The 24,814-nt window shown below is 49.2% G+C and overlaps 1 protein-coding gene and 1 long non-coding RNA gene across 9 annotated transcripts; one reads left to right on the top strand and one right to left on the bottom strand.

Annotated features, from left to right (window-relative positions):
* Positions 1-298: 298 nt before the first annotated feature.
* ZIC4 (Zic family zinc finger 4) lies at positions 299-23,322 on the top strand. 8 transcript variants are annotated; one of them, XM_088170827.1, is made up of 6 exons: positions 299-703; positions 2,531-2,702; positions 5,573-5,657; positions 10,635-11,252; positions 15,657-15,981; positions 17,832-20,691. In XM_088170827.1, coding segments are annotated over exons 2-6 (1,068 nt in total). In that variant the 5' UTR covers positions 299-703; positions 2,531-2,663; the 3' UTR covers positions 17,833-20,691. The 8 variants fall into 8 exon arrangements, 6 of the variants coding, with proteins under 6 accessions (XP_088026953.1, XP_088026952.1, XP_088026951.1 ...); XM_088170826.1 differs by lacking the exon at positions 299-703 and having other exon boundaries at positions 750-2,699; XM_088170825.1 differs by lacking the exon at positions 299-703 and having other exon boundaries at positions 750-2,702.
* Positions 11,304-14,330, bottom strand: LOC148222650 (uncharacterized). Its single transcript, XR_015805716.1, has 2 exons — positions 13,470-14,330; positions 11,304-13,320 (listed from the first exon to the last, which is right to left on the bottom strand). It is a non-coding gene; the product is annotated as an uncharacterized LOC148222650 (long non-coding RNA).
* Positions 23,323-24,814: the final 1,492 nt, after the last annotated feature.

Here is a 24,814-nt window from a genome sequence, read left to right as displayed (position 1 = left end):
AGACGACACCGTCCCCCCCCTTGATGAATGGGAGCCGGGGGCGGAGCGCCGTGCGGGCGGACGTGGGCGCGCATTGGCCGGCGCCGGCTCCCCCTTCCCCGCGTCGCTGCCCCCGGCCCCGCCGGCTGCGGGCGCTGATTGGCCGCGCCGCCTCATCCATCGCAGGTATTGTGGCGCCCTGACACCGCTCTGACAAACGGGGCTGCGGCAGCCCCAACTTTTTTTTTTTTTTTTTTTTTTTAATATATATATATAAGGCTTTTTTTTTTTTTTGCTTCTTTTTTTTTTTTTTTTTTTTTTACCCCCACGAAAATATTTCCAGCGCATCTTTTTGTGTGTATGTGTATTGCTAAGGAAAAAAAAATCTTCTATTATTATTAGGGTTATTTTGTCCCCCGCTTTCCCTCTCTCTGTCCCTCTGTCTCCAGCATTCTGGTAATGATGATTATGATGATTTCGTGCTGATCCTGAATTTTTAAGATCATTGAGCAACTTTTTAGGCTTTGGAAAGAGAAGCCCTATAGGGATTCGCGTCTTTTGAAGGTGTTTTCTTCTTATTTAAAACTGAAGCTCTCCGAGAGTAGGTGCTGGGTGCACTTGATTTTATTTTTTAACACCAGACGTGATTTCTCTGTGTAGCTGACTCTATCCCTCCATCAGGTTTCTGAAATAAATCTTGTTTTCTGCACCCATCAAAACGCAGGTGGGTGAGCACTCTTAACTTTCTAATTTTGTTGTTGTTGGTTCGCCTCCTTTTTTGTTATTTTCTTTCTCTCCCCTTCTCGCTCTCATTTTCTCTCGCTGTCGCTCGCTCTCTCTTTTACGGAGTCTCTCTCATTCAGGTAAAACTGTAAATTTTCCAAGTCTACATTATTTGTCTTCCTACTGCATGTAACTCACGATTACTTTTCTCTCGCTCGCTCTTTTTTTTTTTTTTTTGAAAAATTTATTTTAAATCCTCGATAGGAGCAATGTAAATTTTCTGACATTCAAACCTTTTCTAGTTCACAAATCAGTCACCCTTGTCACAGTTATTGAAATTCCTCAACTTGCCACACCAGGACGGTGGAAAAAGCAGGCGGTGTCTTTGTTGCTGACCAGGCTTTTGATCGCCAGAGAAAATTTACTTACCTTCAGATGAGTGAGCAGAAAAAGAAATAACACTCCCTTTGATTTAGTTAGAAAAATGCAGACATTTGGATTCAGTGCAAACATACAACACTTGGTTGTTTTCTAGATGCAACCCTCGATTAACCTGTCTTTCCCCAGCTCAAAGTCTATTGAAAAACTGTGGATAGTTCTTTTTTGTTCCCGCTACAAAGAGCCATTGACTATATATTAAAATGATTGTTGAAAGGTATAAGTATGGTATTTAAAAGCAGAAAACCTTTGTGGCTTAATCAATTAAGCTAAGCAACATTTGTACAATATTTTAAACGATGCTTCGGCTCCTTAAAAAAAAAAAAAAAGGTCTCAAGAAACTTTAAAATACAGACAGTCTTTGTGTGTGTATGTATAGATACACTTACGTATGAGCCCATGTGCGTACATATATAAAACTGACAAATTATTTATTTACTCGGTCGCCTGCATATTCATTAGCTCTAATTATTTTCTAGTAACGAAAACACCAAAAGCTCGCTAAGAGTCAGACTCCATACATTTCGCCTTTGTTCAGCCCTTCACTTGCCTCCTTCGCAGCTCAATCCGAGCCCCTCCAATTCCTAGTACCAAACAAAGAAACTTTAAACTCATCCTCTCTAATTAAAGCCGCTGGTAAGCAATCCGCAGCGCAGGTACTGAAGAGTCGGACTACCAGCGCTGCTGCGAGAACCCTTCTCGGGTGAGAACTGCCTCATTTTGAGAGGTATAAAATGGCCATTGCGGCTAGAAAACAGGCAAACAAACATCAACGACAATAAATAAACTTTGATAAGCCTTGATGGAATGTTTCACTGCAGTTTATCTGCAGACGCAGTGTGCCTGTGCTCGGTGCATGGAGATAGCTTTCAGAGCAGATCTATTATGTAATTTTCCTTGGATCTTGGGAGGCTTTACAGGGTTTGATGGGGTTTGGGTTTGTTTTTCTTAGAATAATGGTGAGCTGAATCTACACGTTTGCTTTTATTCTACGAAATCTATTTGATGGAATTGCAATAGCTTATAGCAACAGGTATACCCGCTCTAGGGAGCGCCTGGGTGTGGACATAGTCTTAAGGCGGGTGTTGCACTACTTTCTGTATTTGGAGCTAAAATTAAGCGAAGGACAGAGTTGTCAGCATTACTGTGAACTGTGCTGGACGATGGCATTCGGAGAGCTAGAAAGTTGGGTAGTTCAGTGCTAGCCTGCCTCCCAGTGCAAGGGGAAACCAGTGATCATTTCAGATCGGTGCAAAATATACGAGAAGGCAGACGAGAAGGTATTTTTAGGAAGCGTATCTAAATATACAGTGTAAGAGTGAATGTAAAAAAAAAAAATGTTGTGGGTTGTAGAAGTTATCAAGTGGGATTTGCGGTGCGCTCTCTGCAGGAAACGAAAGCTGCTCCAGTTCAAAGCCACATGCACCAACGTGACATATAAGCCATTAAAATATCATCCTGACGGCTCATTTCTGCTTCATCATACATTCCCTAACTGCTTCCAGAAAGCAAGAAAAGAAGAAATGAAGGATGACCGCCTCGATGGAAGCGCCAAAGAGGTGGTGGGTTCTTGGGGGGGCGGGGGGTATTGTTTTCTTCTTTCATTCTTTCTTTCTTTTCCCTTCCCCTCCACCCCCACTTTTATTTTTGCCAGTTCAGAAATGAGGGGAAACCTTCAACAGGTCGCAGGGGTAAGTGTCTGGGTATAGGGGTTGTCTGTGCAGCCCGGGCAGCTGCCTAGCCCCCAGCGCCTGCCCCAAGGGCTGGGCGAGAGCTCCCTGTCGTCGTGGAGGGGTCGTCGGGAGGAGGCTTGGCCACCCCGGGAAGAAGGGCTGGAACCTTGCGGTGCAGGGGGGCAGCGCCTCGGCTGCCCCTCGCCCACGTGGGGCAGGGTCCCAGAGGCACCTCGGCGGGCGGGGGCGGGCGGAGGGCCAGGAGCCCGGGAAGCACCGAAGGGGGAGTTCGACACCTTCTGTCGGACTCTGAGAGCCGCGCCCACCCCCCTAAACGCATAGGGAGGTTCGGCCTGGAGGTCTGCGCAATGTAGAGCGGCGGAGGTCCGTGGAACGGGGCTGCGGGGTGCGCAGAGCGGGGCTGAGGCTCTCCCGACCCCGACAGCTGCCGGGATCTCTTCGGACGGGCAAGCACCGGGACCGGACGGGTCCTGGGGCTGCCCAGGCAGTGCCGGGAACCCGGGGCGGCGTGCAGAGGCGGACGAGCGCTGACAATGGCGAGCCCCGCGGGGAGGCGTCCCTGGGACGCGCTCCCCGCCCAGAACCTCGCCCACTGCCGCGCCCGGTGCCACGGGGGCGCTCCGGGGACCCGGCGCTCCGGCACCGCAAGCCCTTCTTTATAGGCGGGTGCGGGAGGGACGGAGCCCGGGAGCTCGGCCGGCCCCCTCCGGCCTCTCCCCGCCCCCCCGCAGGCAGAGCCGGGGGCGCTGCTCACGGGACTGGGTGCTGCCTCCTACCTGGCCCAGAGCCCGGGGAGGGGCTGCGACCCTGGTCCCGGCCCCGAGGGGCCGCCCCGTGTCTGAAGGCGGCTGGGGAAGGGCGAAAGCTTCCAAATCCCTGCCCGGAGCGATACATCCGAAGGTGACCTCTGACCCGAGCCCAACTCAGCGTGCCAGTCCAGGGCACCGGCACAGCGCCGACCGATAGGGACTGGCTTCTCGCCGTCCCCTTTCCTGTCACTTCTTTGTCACGCACGATCCCTCAGCTCCGGGGAGTCCAGCCAGTTGGTCGGGCTTGTCCCGGGGCTCTCTCCACACGGAGACGAGGAACTTTATTTCTGCACCGAGTCCTTCCTGGGGAACGCTCCCTCCGCCCTGCGCGGCCGCGGAAAGTACAGGTTGCGTGACAAGCCGGTGGCGGCGGGGCACACGCCATCGCTACTGCCGCCCACTCGCTCTGCCTCGCAATCCCTCCCGGGGCCGCCGGGATCCCGCGGGGTGGCGGCTGCCCCGGCCCCGGCGCACCTTCCACCCGTTGCGGGAGAGAGCGTTTAGGGAAGGGAGGCGGGGTGGGTCCCATCGCAGCCCCAGCGCGACACCGAGGGGGAACTGGTACCCCACAGTAGCGCCCGACATCCCAACAGTTTAGGCAAGGGGATATCCTCACCCTCCTGCTCCACCGACGGTACAGTGCAGATGAGAAAAGCGCGCGAGGTCGAGCCAGAGTTTTAGCCAATATTTACTCTGAAATGCAGAACTGTTTTGCCTTCCTTTTTGTCATCTGGTAACCATTCGAAATATTAAATGCAGCGATTTTTTTTTTTGTCCAGTTTCAACAAGTCTTGGCGAGCACTTGGGAACTGAGCAGTCCTCCAGCCTCCCATCCTAACCAATAAAGCATAACTCCTGCAAACCTCTCACTAGCGGGGCAGTGTTGGCTGCTCTGACTTGAGAAAAGTGCGAGGATGAATGGAAATTGACTAGGAATTTCAATTCCTAAGGGATTCCTAAAGTTTTGGCAGTAATTTTCATCACAGAAGTGAAAATATTGAGGACATCAAATTATTTATGAAAGATTATGACTGTGATACGATGATGAAGTTTCGTAATTAATATCATCAAGTGTTTGTGTTAGTACAGATTTATTTTTGCTTACTAGTTCTGGAGTCTCTAAAATAATAGTAGCAAGGGTAATAATATTACTATTACTATTACTATTATTATTACTAATCATAATCATAATAATAATGTCATTTTAAGTAACTGATTCCAGATTCTAGTGTGCTTTTCTGTATTAAAAGCCAAACAAAATCCTGAGAATTTCAAAGATATCTGCAAAAATTCAGACTCAGACACTGCATCCAGCCCCAGATCTGCTCTCAGAGCTATTTCTGCCGCTCAAAACAAGTTGTGCAAAGTTCTGCCTGTAGCAGTGGCAGGGCTCTGCCTTACAGAGAGCAAAGAGCAAGCTGAAAATTATAGGCAGGGAGAAGTGCCAGGGTGGTACTTTACTAATCCTTGCTGAGACAACAACTTGTGTTGGAGGCTCGCAGAGAGTCCGGAATTTAATTTCGGGACGGAAGGATCTGTAAACAATATAGCCGAGTGGGTAAAAACTTGCCTTACAATAGCCTGCCAGAAGGTGAATGTCAGATCAAAGGAGAACTGAAAAGATGTCCTTTCATATTTTTTTTCCCCCTAAATCAGCCATGGAAACTTCATGACTCCATAAAACATGTGCTGCTTTGCTGGGGAGACAGCCTCCAGTTTCCCCTCAGAGAAAGCTTCTCTCATTGCCTAATTTGTGTTTTGGTTTGGTTTTATGGATTGGGTTTTTTTGGGTTTGTTCTTTTTTGTTTGATTTTGGTTTTTTTCCCCTTTCCTTTCTGAATCTGTGATGCCCAACATATAGAGTGCCTTACTCATTTCATATCACACAAATGGTTTTGCTCTTAACTTTCTACCTCTCTCCTCAAACAGGAACAAAGTCAGGAAATGAGGCACAAGACTCCCCTTGTAATGAGGAAAAGAAAACGACTTTACAGAAACATCCTGGAAAAGTCAAGTAAGTTAAAATATGTCCTTTTTACAGTTCAAAGGAGACTGCATTTTTTTTCAGCTTAGTGTTTAACGTACTTGCATAAACACAAATCAGCGACAGAACTCCCCACTAGCAGCTGCCTAATCCTGCTCAATGCCTATTCATTTGGAGGTTCTAGAATTAATATTTGACGACTCTCTCATTGAAACAACAACCCCTGACCCCATGTGATTGCACTGTCACATTATTCTATGACATATTCATCTTGAATTCATTTACGGACGATTTGATTGGAATGAGGTTTGACATGTATTGGATCCTATTAAAGAAGAAGACTTTGATCTTGTTGATGGGGTTTACATGATATGTATCATCTTTACCAGGGATACCAGGCTTCCACAATGTGGTGTCTAAGTAGTTAGTGACTGACAGCTTATCTGACAGGAATACCTTAATCTTGAGGTCCTGAATGAAATATTCTATTTAAAATAAGCATATGATTTGCTTGTCCTAGGGTAGCTCTAGGTCACAAAATGTGAGAGACAAACCGTTGCTTGTCTGGTAGCTGATTTCCCATTGTTCGGGAACCTTGAAATAAAGAAGTCCCCGTAAGTGGATATGGGGCGAGGGAAAAAAAACAAAGGCAGAGTGTGCTCCGGCGCTACTCGGTACCCTCTCCTCCCTGAGGTGAAGCTGGGATTGCTGAAAGGCTTTCTCGAGCCACCTCTTCCTAACCAGCAGTGCCTTCTGCCGGGGCAGGCAGGGACTTGGGCTCAGGTTCTGTGTCTGCTTCCCTCATCCCTCCCTGCCTAAGCGAGTTTGAGAGATAAGAAATTGCACAGGGTGACTTTCTTGGTCCTTTCTGTTTCTACTCCTCGCGTTTTTTCTTTTTCTCACAGTAAAGATGAGGGGTTTTCAGACTAATCTGTTCCCCTCCTCTCGTTCGGGATTTGAAGCCTAAAAAAGTAACCCCTGAAGCTTGTCTGGAACGTTCAGGTCATCCTGGCCCAGTTCTCGGGCATCGGCTAGATATTTTGTAGCTGGCTTGTCGGGAAGTTTCCGTAGAGGTGGAAGTGGGAGAACACGGGGTAGATGAAGGTCAAATTTATCTCTCCCCAACGCTTCCCGAGGGCAGGAGCTGTGCCTTGAGCTGAGCACGGTTATAAAGGGAGCTGTGTTTTCGAGGCAATATTAGAAATACCGACAAGCATCTTAATGTTTAGGTAGATTACTGCCGTAAAAACCAAGGCTAAGGTAAAGGTGATGAGCAGCTGGGGTTGTTCCCACCCCACAAAGAGCCGGTTCCATGCCGCAGGCCTCGGCAAGGGTGTGTGCGGGCAGAGGCCGGAGGGTTGGGGCTGCCCTCGGGCAGAGGCCGGAGGGTTGGGGCTGCCCCCGCGGGCCGCCCACCCCGAGCTGGGGCAGGCGGAGCTCTGGGCCCCACATGGCAGAGCGGAGAGCCGGGGGGACAGTTCAGCCCCTCACTCAGGGCACAGCCCCGACCTTCTTGCACGAGAGAGGGTTGGGGGCCAGAGAAATGCTAGTGACTCGTCTTTACAAAATGTCACCTCTTGAGAGCCACCCTCCAGCTCGGGCTAGCTTTGGGGCCTGGGGCTGAGGACGGGGTCGCGGACACACAGCAGCCATAGGAAAATTTGTACTCAGGATCAAGCTGCCAGTCTGTTGGCCATGCAGAAGCCGATGTCGACACACTTGAGAGTTTGCCGAGAGCCCGGCGTGTCTGGTCAATCAGGGCTCAGGACGCTGCCAAGAAACAGGAGACCTCCGTCACCTCTCGAGTATGGGCTCGAGCTGCCAAAGGGCTGCACAGACAGGGGTTCAAGTTTTCAAAATATTGTGGAAGATGAGTGGAGTCCGTCCGGGTCTGGGCCCGCTTTCCTTCTCTTGCCCGTTTCTCCGCCTCCCCGCAGTCATGTGGCGGACCCCGCCCGCCTCCGCCCGCTCCCCCCACGCACGCAACCGGGGCTCACATCAACCTCACCTAACAGTGAGGGACACCGAGGGCCAGGTTCTCCTACGCCGCCTGGAAAAGGATGCGAGAGACAGCCCTGAGTGAGGGGCAAGCTGAGAGCCATGAGTGTCTGGCAAGAAATCATCACAACATTTGAAATGAACTTAGGGCAAAATTGTTATGACATCTTTTTAAACTGGGGAACTCTTTCAAATGTTTTCTCCCTTGACTGAGAAGTGTCAGAATTGATGGATAACAAGTATGTAGAGATGCAGTGTTTTAAGGAGGTATGAGGAAAGCAGCTTTATTTGGGATTCACAGTCTCAGTACATTTGTAAGTAACAGATTCATACTTCCTAACGTTTGTCTCTTCTGTGCACTCCTATTGAGATGGTCATGAATAGGACTGTCAAATCCATTTCGTACAGCAAGTAGACTTGAAAGTTGAGATATTGTGAGGATGGTGTGTGGTGTAAAATGCCTGCGTAAACATGTTATGTAAGGTTGGGGAGCTAATTGCATCATTTGTCAGTTTTCATCATCTCCACTCAGAAAGATGCGTGCAAGGATGTATCTATAGCTAGCTACCTGAATATCAGCCTAGTTTTACAACACAAGTATGGTAAATGCAAGCAGAGACAAAATATGTAATTGCAGCCAACCCAGAATATGCGAAGCTGTGACAAAGATGTCTCCTATGTGCTTATGTATGTCCTAAACTTTAATCTTATGGTTTCCAGTCGTTGGCTTGTAGCTTGTGTTATGAAAGTAGCTGGGTTGACATTGCCAAATAGTTTCTTGTTTTACTACTTCACATAAAGCCTATTGATCCCCAACACTATTAAATTCTTATGGAAATGCAAAATTCTACTCTGGGAGCTTTACCTGACGCACATCTGGGAAAGAATCCACTGGCAAATTAACAGCGAGTCAATGTATTATAATGATGAGAATTTGACAGGATGGGTAGGGAATTAAGCATTGCTGTATTTCATAAGACTGTGAGGTTATTGGTGGAGCCGTTTTGTGTCAGGATCCAAGTACTGTGGTAATACAATGGGCAGATATTTGAAGATTTGTTTTTCTTTCTTGGAGCAGAGGAATCTTTCCCCATGTTTAATTTACTTTTTTTAAGTTCACAATCCCCTTCTTAAAAACTTAAGCAGATACTTCCTCCTGTGCTGAAGCCCTAAGCTTTTCTAAACCTGTAAGGCCTCAGTGTCCAGCTGAAACCCAAACTTACACTTCCACTACTAGCACGCAAACCCTGCAGACCATGTTATTTGCTTCAGGTGAGAATCATCAGAACAAAGTTCGTTATGAATATTTGGCAATGCTTTTCCTTCAAGCCAATGACGGGGATTTTACATTGAACTATCCTGTAACTGTGTGTGAGAAAAAGTGAGAGAGGGAGAGACTCCCTCTTCTGGGTTAAACATTCAGATTCAGCCTAAACATCACGATTTCTCGCACTGCTCCGGCGGCCAGTAATCAGATAACTGCTAAAACTTGTCAGAGGAGGGGAAAGAGGATGGGGAGTCTCTCGGGGATCCTTTGTCCAGGCGTTGGCACCGGGGCGGTATCCCCAGACCCGGGCCGAGCACGCCTGGCCAGCGAGCGGCCGGTGCGGCTCCGGCCGCAGCTTCTGCCGGGTAAGGACCCTCTCCCCGCGCTGGCAACAAGTGCGAGGACCCGCCGGCAGGACCGGCACCGGGACCGCTCCGACCACCGCTGCTCTGGCCGGGCGGCGGGGACCGTTCGCTCCCCTAGAGGAGAACCCCGCGGCTGCCCGTTGTCTCGGGGCAGGCAGCGGGCACGGACAGAGGCGAGGGGCAGGCCAGGGTGATGCCCTCCACTCCCGCCGAGGCTTTTTTTCCCGGGCGCAGGTGGAAGCCCAGCGGTGCCCGGTCCCGGGCAGAGACCGGGCCGGGCCGAGGAGGCATCGGGGGCAGGGTTGGTGCGGCGGCGCATGCGCGGCCCGTCCCCGCGCGCGCCCCCCGCGGCACCGGCGATCTCCGTTTCAGGCGGCGGCGGGACCTGTCACGGTGACGTCACCGCGGCGGCAGCCAATGGGCGGGCGCGGCGATTGTGTGGCCGGCGGGGCAGCGGCGCGGCCGGAGCGCGGCCCGTCCGGTCCCGCCGCGCCGTGAGGGCCGCCCCGGCCCCGGGCTGGACGGGCCGCGCCGCGGGACCTCCCTGGCCGCCGCCAAAGCCTCCCGCCGGCCCCCGAGCCCACCCGCTGGCACAGCCGCCCGTGCGTCCCGCCGCCAGGGCAGCGGCACCGGGAAACTTTTTATTTTGGGAGAAAGGAGGAAAAAAAAAAAAACAAAGAAAAAAAAAAAAAAGAAAGTTGTTTCCCCCGCTCCACCTCCCCCCTCTCCGCTGGCCTGTGTATCTCTCCTCCCGCTGTCAGGTGACTTTTTAGCGTTAGAAGCTAATGAGCGTGGATGCTCTGGGGATCCCGGTGATGGACCCTGCTGCTCTCTCCAGGCGGAACACGGCGCTCAGATTAGTAGACTTGGCGGGGGCTCCTCGCCACCATCACCGCCCCCCTCAGAGCATGACAGGCTTCCAGGGTGTCGCCGGGCATCCCCACACCACGGCGCCCACGCAGCCGGGGGAACACGCCGCCGAGTCCCGCCTCGGGCCGCAGCAGCTCCGGCCAGAACACATGGGGCACCGCCACCATCCTCTTCCTCATCCTCCTCCTCAGCATCACCCCGCGGCCCTTAAGATCAGCCCTGCCCCTCATCCCCACCACCAGCTCCACCACCACCACCACCATCATCATCATCATCATCATCATCATCATATGGCAGGCCAAGCCGAGGTGGTCTGTAGTCAAACGGCAGCGTTTGGCCCGGCGCAGTCACCAGCAGCCCCTTACCCCGTCTCTCACTCAGCCCAGGCTCTGGCAGCAGGTAGGGACTTCTTCATACGCAGAGACCTGCCGGCCCCACTCATGCCAGGGCTGACCGAGCAGCACCCCGCTGCAAGTTCTCACCACGGACTGTTTGTCTCAACAACAGGTAGCTACCCCGGACACCATGGTCACCACCACCACCACTCAGAAGCTGGGAATCCCTCTCTGTTCACTGGACTCCATGAGCAGCCTCCCCATGCAGCTCCAGGTGGCCATCTAAACGGACAGCTCAGACTGGGGTTACCTGGAGAAATGTACGCCAGGTCTGAACATTTCACTCAAGTACCAGCCTCCAGGACAGATCATTTTGCTGCTTCTTCGCTTCATAACTACGGTGGTATGAATCTGAACGTGAACCTGGCTCCACACCACGGCCCGGGTGCCTTCTTTCGTTACATGAGGCAGCCCATCAAACAGGAGCTCATCTGTAAGTGGATTGAGTTGGACCAGACTCCCAAAAAATTATGCTCGAAAACTTTCAGCACGATGCACGAGCTGGTGACTCATGTCACGGTGGAGCACGTTGGAGGACCCGAGCAGTCCAATCACATATGTTTCTGGGAAGAGTGTCCGAGAGAAGGGAAACCTTTCAAGGCCAAATATAAACTTGTAAATCACATCAGAGTCCACACAGGTGAAAAACCTTTCCCTTGCCCTTTCCCAGGCTGTGGCAAAGTGTTTGCCAGATCAGAGAATCTCAAAATACACAAAAGAACTCATACAGGTCAGTATGTAAAGCTCTCTTTACTCTTTCTCTCTGTTATTCAGCGTACTGTTTTCCTTTTTTTTTTTTTTTTTTTTTTTTAATTTATCCTTTGAGTTGTTATTGAATGCACGCCAAGTACTTCTGGAAAATAAATTCTCAGATTTGTTTGCTTCTTTACCGTTTGGAGAAGGGGAGGAAAGGGGGGGGGAAGGGGAAAGCAAGAGCAAATCTCAGAATTCTCGTCTGTAATTTTTTCTGGTTGTGCGGAGAGGCTGCTGTAATGTTTATATGGATAAATCTGGGTAAATATCGAATGATATAGCTACTGTTTCTTCTAATTCACACTGGCGAGGATTTTTTTTTTTTTTCCGATTTAAAGTAGTCGGGGGGAAAAAATGAAATCATTGTGCAAGCTCACAAATTAAAAGTGAACAATGGAAGTTACAACTTGTCTAGTCAGTTTTGACTGATGTCTCTGAGATGCTGCTGCTCGAACATTGTGAGAATAACACAGCTGCGACCTTTTCGTTCAACAGTTCTGTTTTGGGCAGAGGGAGTTTCAAATGTTTGATCTGAATAACACTGACATTTTTAATGAGCATTGCCTTCCAACGACTTTCTGCATTCGCAAATATGGGGAGCTGCAATTTCTGACTCTCGTGAAGGGGGGGAAAAAGAAAAGAAAGAAAAGAAACCCTTGTATTGTTTCGGCCTGTACATTCTGAAATGTCATTTGCAGATCTGTTAAGTGAAATTGGGACATGTGTCAGAAACATCTGTTAGTTCTAGTTAACAGAAAATAAAGTAACACGATGGACGATCTTGCAAAACTACGTTTGAACTCTTCCGGCCAGGAAAGCATTTATAATTAATGAAATTGCACGTAGAAAGTTTTCACACTTCCAGGAGCAGCTTGTGAAGTTGTATTAATTAGTTTAGCAGCCGGTGTTTGTAGTCTATAGCGCTGGCTTGTCCTTTTTTTTTTTTTTTTTTTTTTTTTTTCCTCTCTAAAGAAGAAGATAAGAAATAAGCCCTTTTTGGAAAATTTAATCTGTTCCAGTGTAGGGTTTTCCACCTCCCACCCCCTTCTGTACAGCCTTATGCACTGCGAGGGAAACTACATAATCCTATTGTAAGATCTGCTTACAGCCAAACGATTTTTTTCGCCTTCCAGTTCATAAAACTCCCCTTCCCCCATGCTTGGTGCAGGGTTTGACCTTCCAGGAGTTGCATTTTTTATGATAGAGCGCGACATGATATAATATGCAGAACATACACTAATTTCGTATCGCTATCGTCTAAACATAGCACTGAGATTTTACAGCGACCGTCACTCGTCACCTCATTATTTTTCCATCGCTCTATGAGGAGTAAGTCTGTGTGCGGGGCGGGGGGGTGGGGGGGGAGGAGGTGGACGACAGCGTAGTTGTGTTCCTCGGCTGCTTTCTTGGCCCCCTTTTTCCTCGAAAAAGGGGTATCCCCGGGTCACGTAACTTGTATCCTAGCCAGTTCCTTGTTGGATCAGCACAGGTACAGCCATTAACCGGGAGAGCTCATCTCTTAATGACAGTGTTTTTCTTAAGTAAACAAACTTTTACTGCTCTTTAACGGCCTCACTGTTTGAAGTCTCTGAAGCAGAAAATGGTTAAATTCTTGGGAAAACTGACCTACATCGGAGATGCAGGTTCAGGGCGAACGCGAGAGTGGAGATTTGCGTTTATTAAACACCATTCGGCGGGTCTGTACTTTTGGCTTTAACTTTCTCGGTGATTAATTGCTGTATTGTGCAAACTCCTGCAGGGCCTTTATGGTTCCACCGTTTCTATTAAACACCCAGAAGTTGTCAAAAACGCAATGTTTCTGAAACCCTAATAGAACTCACTACGAATTATTCATGAAGACAGTTCTAGATTCAACAGGAAAATTATTGCCTCCTTAAATATTAATGACTTCTGATTTCTCCGAGGCTGGGGAGCAGGCAGAGGGATATCTGGCGGTGCTCGAGTTTTCCAGGTTGGAGGATAAGGCCGTTAAGACGGCGGCAACAGGACGAGTAGGACGGGCTGGGATCACTTCACCGCCTTCCCTGAGGGCCAGGAACAATAGTGCGAGGCGTGGGACGGAGCCCCGCTCCCTCCCTGCGGCCCCCGCCGCCCCCTCGCCTCGCCCGCTGCCCGGGAGCCGCCAGCTCCGGCTTCCCCCCACCACCACTCACCCGGAGAAGTTGGTAAATACCTTAATCCACTCCCGGAGACGGGGGATTATGCCACAAATTCCAAGCTGAATTTCACTGAACACTTTTGCCCAGCTACAAGTGTGCGGGTAAAATGGCGGTTGAGTCTCCATCGCCCGCGGAACTTTGTGCGTGGCTGCGGCTCCGTGCCCGGGCTGCGGCAGCCGGGACCGGTGCAGTGTCCTCTCCCTGCCGGGCAGGGATTTCCGCGTGAGGAAACCTGCTCTCGCGAAAGGAATACTTGCAAACGGCTCGGATGGCTCCTCTTTACTGAGGCGTTCAGGGAATGCAACCCGGGCAGCTGAGAAAATGCTGCCCTCTTCCCACTTGAAACCCGGCTGCACGGACGGACCTTTCAGTGGCTCTTCCAGGGGGTTAAGAGAAGTTGAACATTTTTCAACTCGGCAAAGCGCAGTGCGGTGCAGCCTGCTTTTACCTGAATGGAACTCACTTTGCACAAGCGGAGTGCTTATGAGGATGGCTTTCCCTGGGGTCTCCTAACTTACTGCTTGCTTGTACTACACTAATATCCTTGATTTGTTGTCTCAACTTAGATGCTGAAGGTCAAATTATTTCCTTACGTGAAACTCTAATTAGATTATAGGCGAGCGTGTGCCTCTACATATGCACCGCTGTATGTCGACAGTATTTGGTTACAGAATCCGCATCGTTTTGTGAGAGACCTTATTTTTAACCTCTTCCCTCCCTTCCCTCCAACGCCAGGTATTTACCCATCCTCTGTGCAAATGTTAGCGGTGCAGGATGTCAGTGCTCCTCATTGACTATTACAGTGAGGAAAGGGCATACTTTAAAACGCGGAGCCATGAGCCTTTCCCACCCACCTTGCATAAAGTGCATTCATGTGAAATATTTGGAATGCCTTCCTTTATTTGTCTCTGCTCGCAGCCGAGCCCCATGTAGGCTGAGTCTCTTCTAAATTTAATCATGACGAATTGAGAGGGGGAAAAAACGACAACCACAAACGTACAACCCAAGAAATTAAAAAAACCAAACCAAAACAAACACACAAAACCAAATATTGGAAGTCTTTTCGGCTACATACGCCATGATGGTGAACACAGTTGCTTTGTTTGCTCTTCACGGTAAGGTTAGGCCATGTATTTTTGTGGAGTCCTCTCCGCCCTGCTATTTTTTGACTTTTGACGGATGAGGAAGATATTTTCATAGTCGGTTAGTACAGGACCTGGGTACCCCTTGGCAAGCAGGGTTTTGCAGTTTGCTATTGTCAGCGACAATAATGCCGCCAGCATTTCATCCTTCATCTGGCTGTGGCGTGTTTCCTCAAAAACCTGCTGTATATTGTCTACCATGCCAGGTCCACACGATTCGAGGTTAAACTTTCACACGACTCGAGCAACACGATTGTATTTCTATTATGTGTAATATCACTTATTATATGATCAGACAATTTAATCCCGATTGCAATTCCTTCAGTGACTGTGTAAGTTGAAAGGAAAAGGGAATCCTACACTCGCGACAGTGCTGTGCTCTGGCCTAGTCATCCTTCTTCAGAATCTTTATCGTTTTTCCCCTACAATCGATATTTCTTTTTGAAATATTTTGTACTTTAGCACATGGAATCAGCAAGCTGGGGAGCGGGGAGAGGAAGGGGATGTGGATCTTCCATGGCATTGTAATCAGTGCAAGTATGAAGTGGATGAAATATGATCTAGCCAGGTTATGAAAAATATTTCCACGTGCCTAGGAGACTGTGAGAAATGTATTTAACGTAAAAACCTTCGAAGGGATAAATCACTGACCGCTCTTTCTGCAGGACTTCCGAGTCTGCGGGGACAGCAAAAGTTTGCTCAGAACGAGCAGTTCTCCTCTAAGTTTTCCTTTTTCGGAGCTTTGTCTTTTGCACAGACCCCTACGATGGCACACACACAGGCCAGGGGAAAGAAAAGGAGAAGCTGGCCGGGCAGGGCGCTCCGCGTGCGGAGCCGGCAGCTCATCCGAGTGGGCACGGAGTGGCAGCTCCGCGGAACGCTCGGCGGGGCCCGCGGGGCAGGGGCAGAGCTAGTGAGAGGAGATTCCGCGGGGCGAGGAGCCGTGGCAGGGCCGGAGAGAGGGGTCCGGGGAGGCTGTGGGCTGTGGGGGTGAGGGATGCGCTGCTCCCGGTCCCGCCGCCGCCGCTAATGGCTGTGCTCGCCCATTGCCTCCTGCAGGGGAGAAGCCGTTCAAATGTGAATTCGAGGGCTGTGACAGGCGCTTCGCCAACAGCAGCGACAGGAAGAAGCACTCTCATGTCCACACCAGCGACAAGCCCTACAACTGCAAAGTGAGAGGCTGCGACAAGTCCTACACTCACCCCAGCTCCCTGAGAAAACACATGAAAGTGCACTGCAAATCCCCTCCTCCCAGCTCCGGCTACGAGTCCTCCACGCCCTCCTTGGTGTCCCCCTCCTCGGACTCCGGCCGGGAGCCCCCCGCCTCCTGCTCCCACGCTGAGCCCTCCGCGCCCGCGCAGCCCGCCGCCAACCTGAGCGAATGGTACGTGTGTCAAGGCGCGGGGCCCCGCGGCCCCCCCGGACCCCCCGGCGCCTCCCCGCCGCCGCGCCTCCCCACCGAGCCCCGGCCCCGCTTCTAGGGAGCGCCGGGGGCGGCGGGCCCGGCCCGGCCCGGCCGGCACGGGGAGCGCCGGGCACGGGGATGCCGAGCGGGAGCGGCAGCGAGAGGCGCTTAGCGGAGGGAGAGAGGCTGCGGAGCGCACGGGTGGGCCCTGCCTGCGGCCCCAGCACCACGCATACCGGAGGGCTGCGCTCGCCTCGGCCGGGCGCTGCCACCTCCTCCCGCCGCGCCACACACCCCCACTCTGACCGCCTTGCTCCAGTCTGTTTACATGCCAACTGATTTGCATTCTCTTTCCTTATCCCTGTCCTTTCCCCTTTCCTTCCCTTCCTTTCCCTTTCCCTTCCCCTTCTTCTTCCCATTTTCCTTTCTCCTTCCCTTCAGTGGTTTCATACAGATTTTCTCTGTACAGATTTTCTCTTGTCAACAGTACTGTGTGCTGCACTGTTCTGTTCGCCCACGATTTTCTGTGAGTGTGGTTTTTTTTAAGAAATATATATATATATAAACTATTATTTGTTACCAATTTGTACAAAATGGATCCATTAAATTTTTTGATTAATTAACCCGTTCGATGGACGTTTCTGTCGAGAATCTCCTTACTTTTCCCTCTTTCTGTATAAAAATACATATATATATATTTCCTCCCCCCCCACCCAGTAGTCGCTAATAAAGAAAGGCCCAGGGGGTGCGATGATTGACTGTCCATTTTAGCTCCCACTGGTAATGACTTCTAATACCTAAACATGCCCGTCCCCACCCAGAGTGCGCTCCTGTTGAACCGTGGGCGCTGAAGCTCCCGGGGGGCGGTTCTGACGGGGTGGGGGGAGACCATTGTGTGACGTCAGGGCCAGGGCGGGGGCCGGGCAGCCCCCGGCAGCGCGGGGACCCGGGGCCGCTGCTCCACGGCTCTGCCCTGCGAACAGCCCCGAGGAGAAATGAACCGCTCCCACAACGCGGCTTTAGCATCTCCATCCTGTCCCAGAGTCTCAAACCTATAGGGTTCACTGCACTGGTTCAGAGAAAGGGAGGGGGGTAAAAAAAATAAGCAAACACCAAAATAAATAAGCAAACCTCTCCACTGGGGTAGCTTGAAACTACCGAATGGTGCCGTTTTAATTACTTTAATGATGTTTAAGAGTACCAGATAGTATAGGCAAATAAATAGCATAGACTGCTGGAAAGGGTTTCTATGGCTTGCGGAGAGCAGACAGAAGGCTGCTGTAACCGCCTCCTCTCGTGTCTGACAGATCACCTCCGCACCCAGGTGACTGGGGTTACTGTGTGTGTACAACTGTACACGTACGCACATAAACACGTGTATGTTGATACCGAGAAACAGAAAATCTACAGGAAAATAAATAGCTGGTCAGTGACTAAAAACACCCCAGTGCCCAGTGCTTTCCTTGCTATACCACCGTATTTTTCTCCTAAGGCACCAAGCCGAAGTTCCTTTCTTCATTCGCCCAAATTCAACTTTTGTATTTAAACACCACGAATAGTGACAACAGCATGTCGCTAAGGGAATATACTTAGGAAATTAGTTAGGTGAGAGCAATGTGTGAAAGAGAAACCTAAACAGGGGAGAGTTGTGCCCCTCTCCAGCCCCCCGAAACTTGTGTCACGGAAATCAAGAAGTGCAAAAGCCAGATGCGGGTAGGGAGGATGTTTCCATCAAGTCCTGAGATCTGTTTATTTCTTTATTTCTCTATTTACTGAAGTATTTGGATGTGCAGGCTAATCACCTTTAATTTTTCATTTGCTTGTTACAGATGTCTACCCCGTTGCTCTCAAGGTAATCTAGACAGACGCAGCTGAAAGCCTGAGTCTTATGCCTTAGACATCAAAGCAAGCTCGCACAAAGAAGTATTTCTTCACAACGGTGAATCTTCATGGTAAGTTAGGATTTCTATGGCAATAGGCAAGTCATACTTAAATAGTGAAAGGCGAAGTCTGGAGCCCGTCCAGTCTTTTCATTAAGGACATAATATTTACGTCTAACAGGCCCTTTTTCTTGTGTATACAAGTATATATTTTTGTTTGACGCGAACTAAATCATTTTCATTTAATTTCCGGTAAACAAAACCCACGCGAACAGGGCACTTGTTCCAGACCATAATAAAAATGGATAAGACTGTCAGGAAGAAAAGGCCCGCTTGAACCGTCGCCTCAGCTCACTTTTGTTTCTGCTTTCTGCCAGGATCAGAGAATGCATTTGGGATTTGAGGGCGAGTTTCTAAAGGCAAGGAAATGGTTTTTAAGGGGGGAAAGAAAAGGAGAAAGGTCTAATCAAGCTCGGGTTGTTCAAAGGGCCTGATTTTGGGGTTGAAAGTGTGAGTTTTATGGTGCATCAGCATGCCACGTTAGGATCGCTATGGTAATGAGGAGAGCAATAGCAAGCGGCCTTCAAAGGAGGCACACTCCATTTGAGACAGTCTATTAAGATACATTTGCACTGACCTTTGGTTTCATGCTAGCTTAATACACTCAATCTGCTCCCCGCTAGAGATAGACTTCCTCCACCTAATGCACTTCGGCGGAGCTGGGTTTTGCTGGGCTTCGCCCTCCCCCCGAGGCGGGCTCCGTTCCGACGCTGTAGCCCTGGTCTCCTTCTCCCCAGAGTAAGGGACTGCCAGCCCCCCAAGCTCGACGGGAGCTCCCGCCCGCTCTCCTCAGCCTTGCTGACCAGCTTCTAGCAGCAAAACTGGCCACGAAGCCTGAGAATTGCTTCGCTTTCCTCCCCACCGAGCGTGGGAGGGGAAGATAGGATGGGGACTGGAAGATCCCCCTCCCTGGGCTGCCTCTGTGTCAGGGAGTAGGTGTCCCGATGGAAGGCCCCCAGGAGCTGGAAAGCGGGCTGAGGTCCGGGGGGAGATGGCCGTACCCCCTTCCCACTCCGCCCGGTCCCGCTGTCGCTGCGCGGCAGAGAGCGGAGGCTCCGCGGTGCGGGGAACTTGACACCCGCATGGCCGGGGCCATGGGCGCTGGGCCATGGGCCCGGGAAAGTTAGAAGTCCATGTTCCAGTAATTGTCTTGTTGTTTATTTTATCCAAGTACCCTAGTGAATAGGGGAAAAATAAACACGGGGGAAAAAAATTCAAACAGTTGAGTCGTCTTTAGTGCCAGCCCTTGTGGTTGAATAAAAAGGATGGTCCAATTTCTATTGAGCTGAGAAATCTTTGAAGTGGGAGTTATTATCTGAGAAATTCCTGCTCGTCGTCCTAACAACGCTGATGAAACGTAAAAGGTTCTTTGTCAGCGATTTGTTCTCCTCTCTGTCAAACTCACCCTGCCCGTTAGCTTTAAACCGTTTCTAAAGAGATTCAAAAATCAAACTTTTAAAGATAACTTTAGGGGCCCAGAGGGTGCAGAAAATACCAAACTATCGAATCCTGTGTATAGACATACATCTGGATATATGTGGCTGTGTCTGCGTGAAACTCTGACTTGTGTACAGATGTCCATAGATGTCTGTATGACCTTACAGATCGAAAGTTGAAATTATGTCCATTGTTTTTGCATTTCATCCTCCAAACTTTTCCTTCTAATAAATTATTCCTGCACACACACTGCATAGAATGCGATTCTTGGGTAAAGGCAGAAACATTGGGTTTCATTAACACCACTTTGTGACCAAAAAATGTTTTCTTTCCAGTAGAGTGAAAGCAAGAGCGTAGACATAGAGTAAATTCTTTGATCATTTAACAGTCCGAATACCTATCAAGCATGTATATACTGCAATGTATCGAAGTTGTTAACGCATTCAAAGTGATGGCTTCCATATGCTCTCATGTTTTATTGTCTGTACGTGTAAGGATAGTCGAACTGCATCCCTTTTGTATCTTCATTTTATAAACACAATGGTGTTGTACTGAAATGATTCCCTGATCAAGTTTTATTTAGTAGTTTCCCACTGGATATCATGCAATGCCCTGTTCGGAATATGAATTCCTTGAAGTTGTAACTTATCTGTACTTCTGTTTTAGTTGTTAAAGAATTACCTGAGCCCAATCCTGCCATTCTAAGCCAAACCATTTATTTAATGGGACCTTTTCTGAGTAAAGACAGAGTCAAATTAGAGTGGAGTGGGTATTACTATTATTATTATTATTTTTTGGTCTTGTCATATTTATGAAAAAATCCAGCACATTCCTTGTGAGCTGTACAGAGAAGAAGCATCTGAAAAATGTAGCTTTCAGAAAAACATTTACAATGTTGGTATGCTGTATCTCTTTCCAGACTTCTTATATTCCTTATTTTTCTTTATCACGTGTTTGACAATGAAGGAATATTCTGTTGTGTGCTTGAACATACTATTTATTTTTAATATTTGGATTTTTTTTTTACAATAAATATTTATAAGCATTTCATTTATATGGTTATTTTTACAAATGTGCACTTTTAAAATGTGTTTGTACTGATGATACCGAGCCATTCCTAAAACACTGTGTATTCAACCTTCTCTTTCTGTTGGTTTTTATACTAGTTGAAAAAAAATTTGCCCAAACCTGTGTACTATTAATGTGGTGTACAATCAAGTATTAATGGGTGGTTTTTTTTGTTGGTCTTTAACCTTTTTTAATGTTAATCGTTTTAGGTTGGCATTTCCATTAAAAGAACAAAACAAAACAACCCCCTTCTCTGGTTTAATTTCTGAGACAACATTTTTCAGATCGCAGACTTCAAACCAATTTTACTTTAGGCATTGACCAAGGCACAGTGTGCAGAAACAGAGCCCGTGTCATCCAGGTGGAGCCCTGTCCCTCTGGAGGGTGGGTGCCTGTCCCGGTTACCTCCGCAGTGGCACCCTAGCCCCTCACGGGCACCGTGCGGCTCTGGGGACACCAACAGTGGGATACTGGGCACCAACACTCGGGGCTTTGGCGTGATTTTTCAGCGGGGCCACCCCGGGAGGCTGCTGCTCCCCTCAGCCCCAAGGGTTGTTGGTTCGCAGGATGCAAGTGTTCTTTTGAAGAATTTCCCCCCTCCCACCCGTCCAGAATGGGTCGCCGTCACAGAGAAATAAAACCCTTTTATAAGATTCCTAGTAGGATTTAGCGCGGTTTTTTTTTCTTTTTTTAAGAGATGGAATTCTTTCGCCAGCTAAAGTAATCTGAAAGTAAGCCTTTTTCGCCTTGCGTATTCTCCTGATGGATGTTAATAGGTTCCAGGGTTTCGCAGCTCCTGAACCTGCTCGGAGCTCCCCTCGCATGACAAACGCCAGCTTTGCAGTTCGGAGGGATGCAGCAGCCCCGGGCACACCGCGGCCCGAACCCGCCGGGCGCCTTGCGCATGCGCTGCCTCGATTCCTTTTAGAAAAGGAAAACTTGAAAGAAGTTGCCTAACACAGAGAGATGACAAAAAGTTGGCTTTAGCTGCCAGGAATATTGTCAATAGAGAATACATTTGACTACACGAAGGGAGAGAGAGAAAGAAAGAAAATAATTTAAGAAATAATAGAATTCAAGAAAAATAAATGAAGGCAAACATTTTTGCTAGTCTGTAAAAGACAAAAACTGGCCCATAAAGGAAAGGAGAGCTAACAGTACATGCTAATTAAAGAATACAATTCTATGGTCTATAATGATTGAGCGAAGACATGTACTTATTACACTTGACTGTCAACAAGGGAAGGAATGTCCCCTCAGACAACATGGTGAGAGACGTGTGGGCATTATTAGTGGCCCTTTTATAGACATTGCCTTTTCTTTCTCAATGCTGACAAACCATTTTGGAGGGAACCATCCCCTGTTGCTTCCTATCATCGATCCCCATGCAAGGCCCTGCATTGTGCAAGTGCATTAATTAAAGACCATTCATTTAACAAAAGCACATTGTATGCTCAGGAAAGGAAGATTAGAAATATGAATCAGTAACCGAGACCCGTTTCCGCCACCTTACCGGGAGAAGTGGAAGGGAAGGAGGTGCAGCGTGGTTAAACCATCTGCACCTCCCAGACGGAGCGGGGCTCAACTCCGGTTGGGCTTTTTGGGAAAGAAATCCTGAAACTGACTACAATTGAAAATAACGACAACAGAAAAAAAAAAGATTGTCAAGTGTCTCTGTGGGCGCCAGATTGCTCGACCCTGCTCGGCTCCTCGCCAGTCGCCCTCTCCAAGGGGCTGCCCAGCTCGGAACGGCCCGGCTCGGTCCGGAGCCCCTTCCCGGGGCCGGGCCCCCCACCCGGGAGCGACCGTGTCCGGGGCTGGTGTGCGTGTGCACACACATCCCCACACACATTTGTTATGTCAACTGGTTCTCTCCAGCTGCACGTAGAGACACAGGCACACGGACCTGCGTCCATCCCTTCCCACCCCTGCGCTGCCCAGATTTTTGCAGTCGGAAGGAAAAACCATCTGGTGCTCCAAAGCCGGTCGCGACACAAACGTGACTTATCGTGACAAGGTAGAAGGAATACGCAGAGAGAAGGAGGTTATGAGGGAGCAGGGGAAGGACAGAAGACGGATTCCCAGTATCACCCACATGACTTGCTAAGCGGCTCCAGCTCCTCTAAAACCTCTGGGCCATATGTTAGTTTATTTACACCCTTTGTCTTTTCGTGTGTAGCCTAGTGAAATAATATTCCTGGGATATAAATGAAAGTAAGCTACAGTAAACAAACAAGGGCAGCGCCTGCTAAAGCGATATGTAACATTTCTGAGTTTCCAACAGAGTATGTCGTTCCCATGGTTATAATGGGGCCAGGATAGCAATTAAAGCTTTTATTTAAAGCCCCTAGATTTTTAATGCTGAATGACACGTTGACTCCATTTTCTCATAGATGATTTGGAGTTTTTTGAAGGATTACACTATGGGAAGAAAAAGAGGGGAAGGACAAAAGTCACCGCAAAAGCAACTCTTTAACAGTTAAGAAAAAATGGCACAACAGACTAAGGTGTTCTTAATGATGGCAACATCTCAGAGAAACCTCTGCAACTTCCCGTGAGTCTGACTTTGTTCTCAGCTTCTTCTCCATTTGGATGCACCCCGCTCCGAGGCCAGGACCACCGTGGCTCCTTTGGATCAGGCGCTGAGACCCCGCGGAGCTGCAGAGGGTGCGGGCAGCAGTTCCTGCGTTTCAAAATCCGTGCATCAACTTCGTTTTCTCCGTCATGAGGCAGCCAATCTCATGACCGGGCTGGAGCTTGCCAGTCTACGAGGAAATATTTTTCCTAAAATAAATAGGACTCTCTAACAGATCGTCAGACATTTTCTTTCTCCCCAGTCAATGTTACCCAGAGGATCGGCTCTGTACTGCCGCAAAACCCGTCATTGCGGGTTGCCTGGACCGGGGAAGCTACCCCGGGGGGCTGAGCCCCCGGCAGCGGGAGCGGGGAGGCCCCCGGGACGGCGCTGCCCTCGGCAGCAGCTCCCTCTTGCCCCCTTCGCCTCCCCTGCCTCGCTGCTGCCTCTCAGGATACCTGCTACAGCACGCCCTGAAAATCAGAAAAAAGCGTGGGCACCACCACTCCCCCATAATCCCCCAACTGTTTCGGGAAGACACACAAAAAAATTAGTCCTCAACTTTTTGACTAGTGTCTCCTGGCTTAAATTATCCTCTGCCCTGAGTGGGGGCAACAGTGAAGCAATGTGAGCTCCCTGCTCCACTGCCTGCTCCTGCCAGCGGCCGGGGAACAGGGTGCGTCTGAACTTGGGCACAACTGGGCAGCCCTCCCTCCTCCTCGTCACGGGGAGTCCCGGAGTGGGGAGTCACAGGGAGGTTTCAAGGGGGGAGGTTTTGTTATCCCTACCTGAGGACAGATTAATCCTCGCATACACTTGATAAAGATGAAGATCTTGCTGGGAGGAAAAGGGAAAAAACGGGAAGGAAAATAAAGGAATCGCTGGATTGTTATTGTCTAGAAAACAGGCCACCTTAAAAAACCTGTTGTAGAAATACAGAGAGTCCTTTAAGTGTGAAATATCATTTCATTGTAAATAGTCAAAAAAGAGTCGGTAATCCAACTTCCGGAAACTGTTCTGAATTATTTCAGCAGACTCTTTTAAAAGAGGATTAGCAGGGCTTTAGGGGCAAAATCCTTCTGTTTTATTCAATCTCTGATTTTATGTTATAATTACTAGATGTAAAGACTCGCGAATTAGTATGCAGGCGTCGTTCAGACATTATGCAGGTGCTATTCTAATCATTCAGCTTTTTAATTAAGGAACGAGGTAAGAAAACAGAATCATAAAAACACTTTTGTGAGAGCTGAGAAAATCGTGAGCGACTGCATGAATAAAGCCTTTATACCTTATCCTGACAGGTCAGACACCAATTGCCTGACTTACGACCTTTTCTTGCTGAAACAATGGTTAACAGCTTTCTCACCTTGTTCCCATTATAGCCTTTATTCTCTCAGAGAATTTATGGAAATGGCCCTAAAATGCTTACACTAAAGAGGGAGATGCAAAAAGGTATTGCAATTTTAATTGGTGCGTGTCCCGTACAAAGATACTTTAATTCGGGGTCGTTCGAGAATTGAGGCGCTCGGCTCGGCACGAGGATTTGGGTAGATCGAAACGGTTTGAAGCATAAAATTCTCCTTCAGGAGAGGAGGGGACACAAACAAACAAAAAAGCCACCCAAAGTTGCCGGAATGCCCGGACAGCCGCCGCGGCTGGGACGGCGCCGGTCCCCCTTTGTTCAGCGCATCAGAAGGCATCGTGTTCCTTGGTCCCGCGATGCAAACTTAAAGCCTTTGTGGGGCTTTGTTATTATTATTTAATTTCTTTCCCTTGCCTTCCTCCTCTCCCC

Source organism: Sturnus vulgaris, chromosome 10 (assembly GCF_052056855.1).
Source record: "Sturnus vulgaris isolate bStuVul1 chromosome 10, bStuVul1.hap1, whole genome shotgun sequence".
In the NCBI taxonomy this organism is placed as follows: Eukaryota; Metazoa; Chordata; class Aves; order Passeriformes; family Sturnidae; genus Sturnus; species Sturnus vulgaris.
Note: the sequence above shows the minus strand (reverse complement) of the source record. Positions and strands in the feature narration are given on the sequence as shown.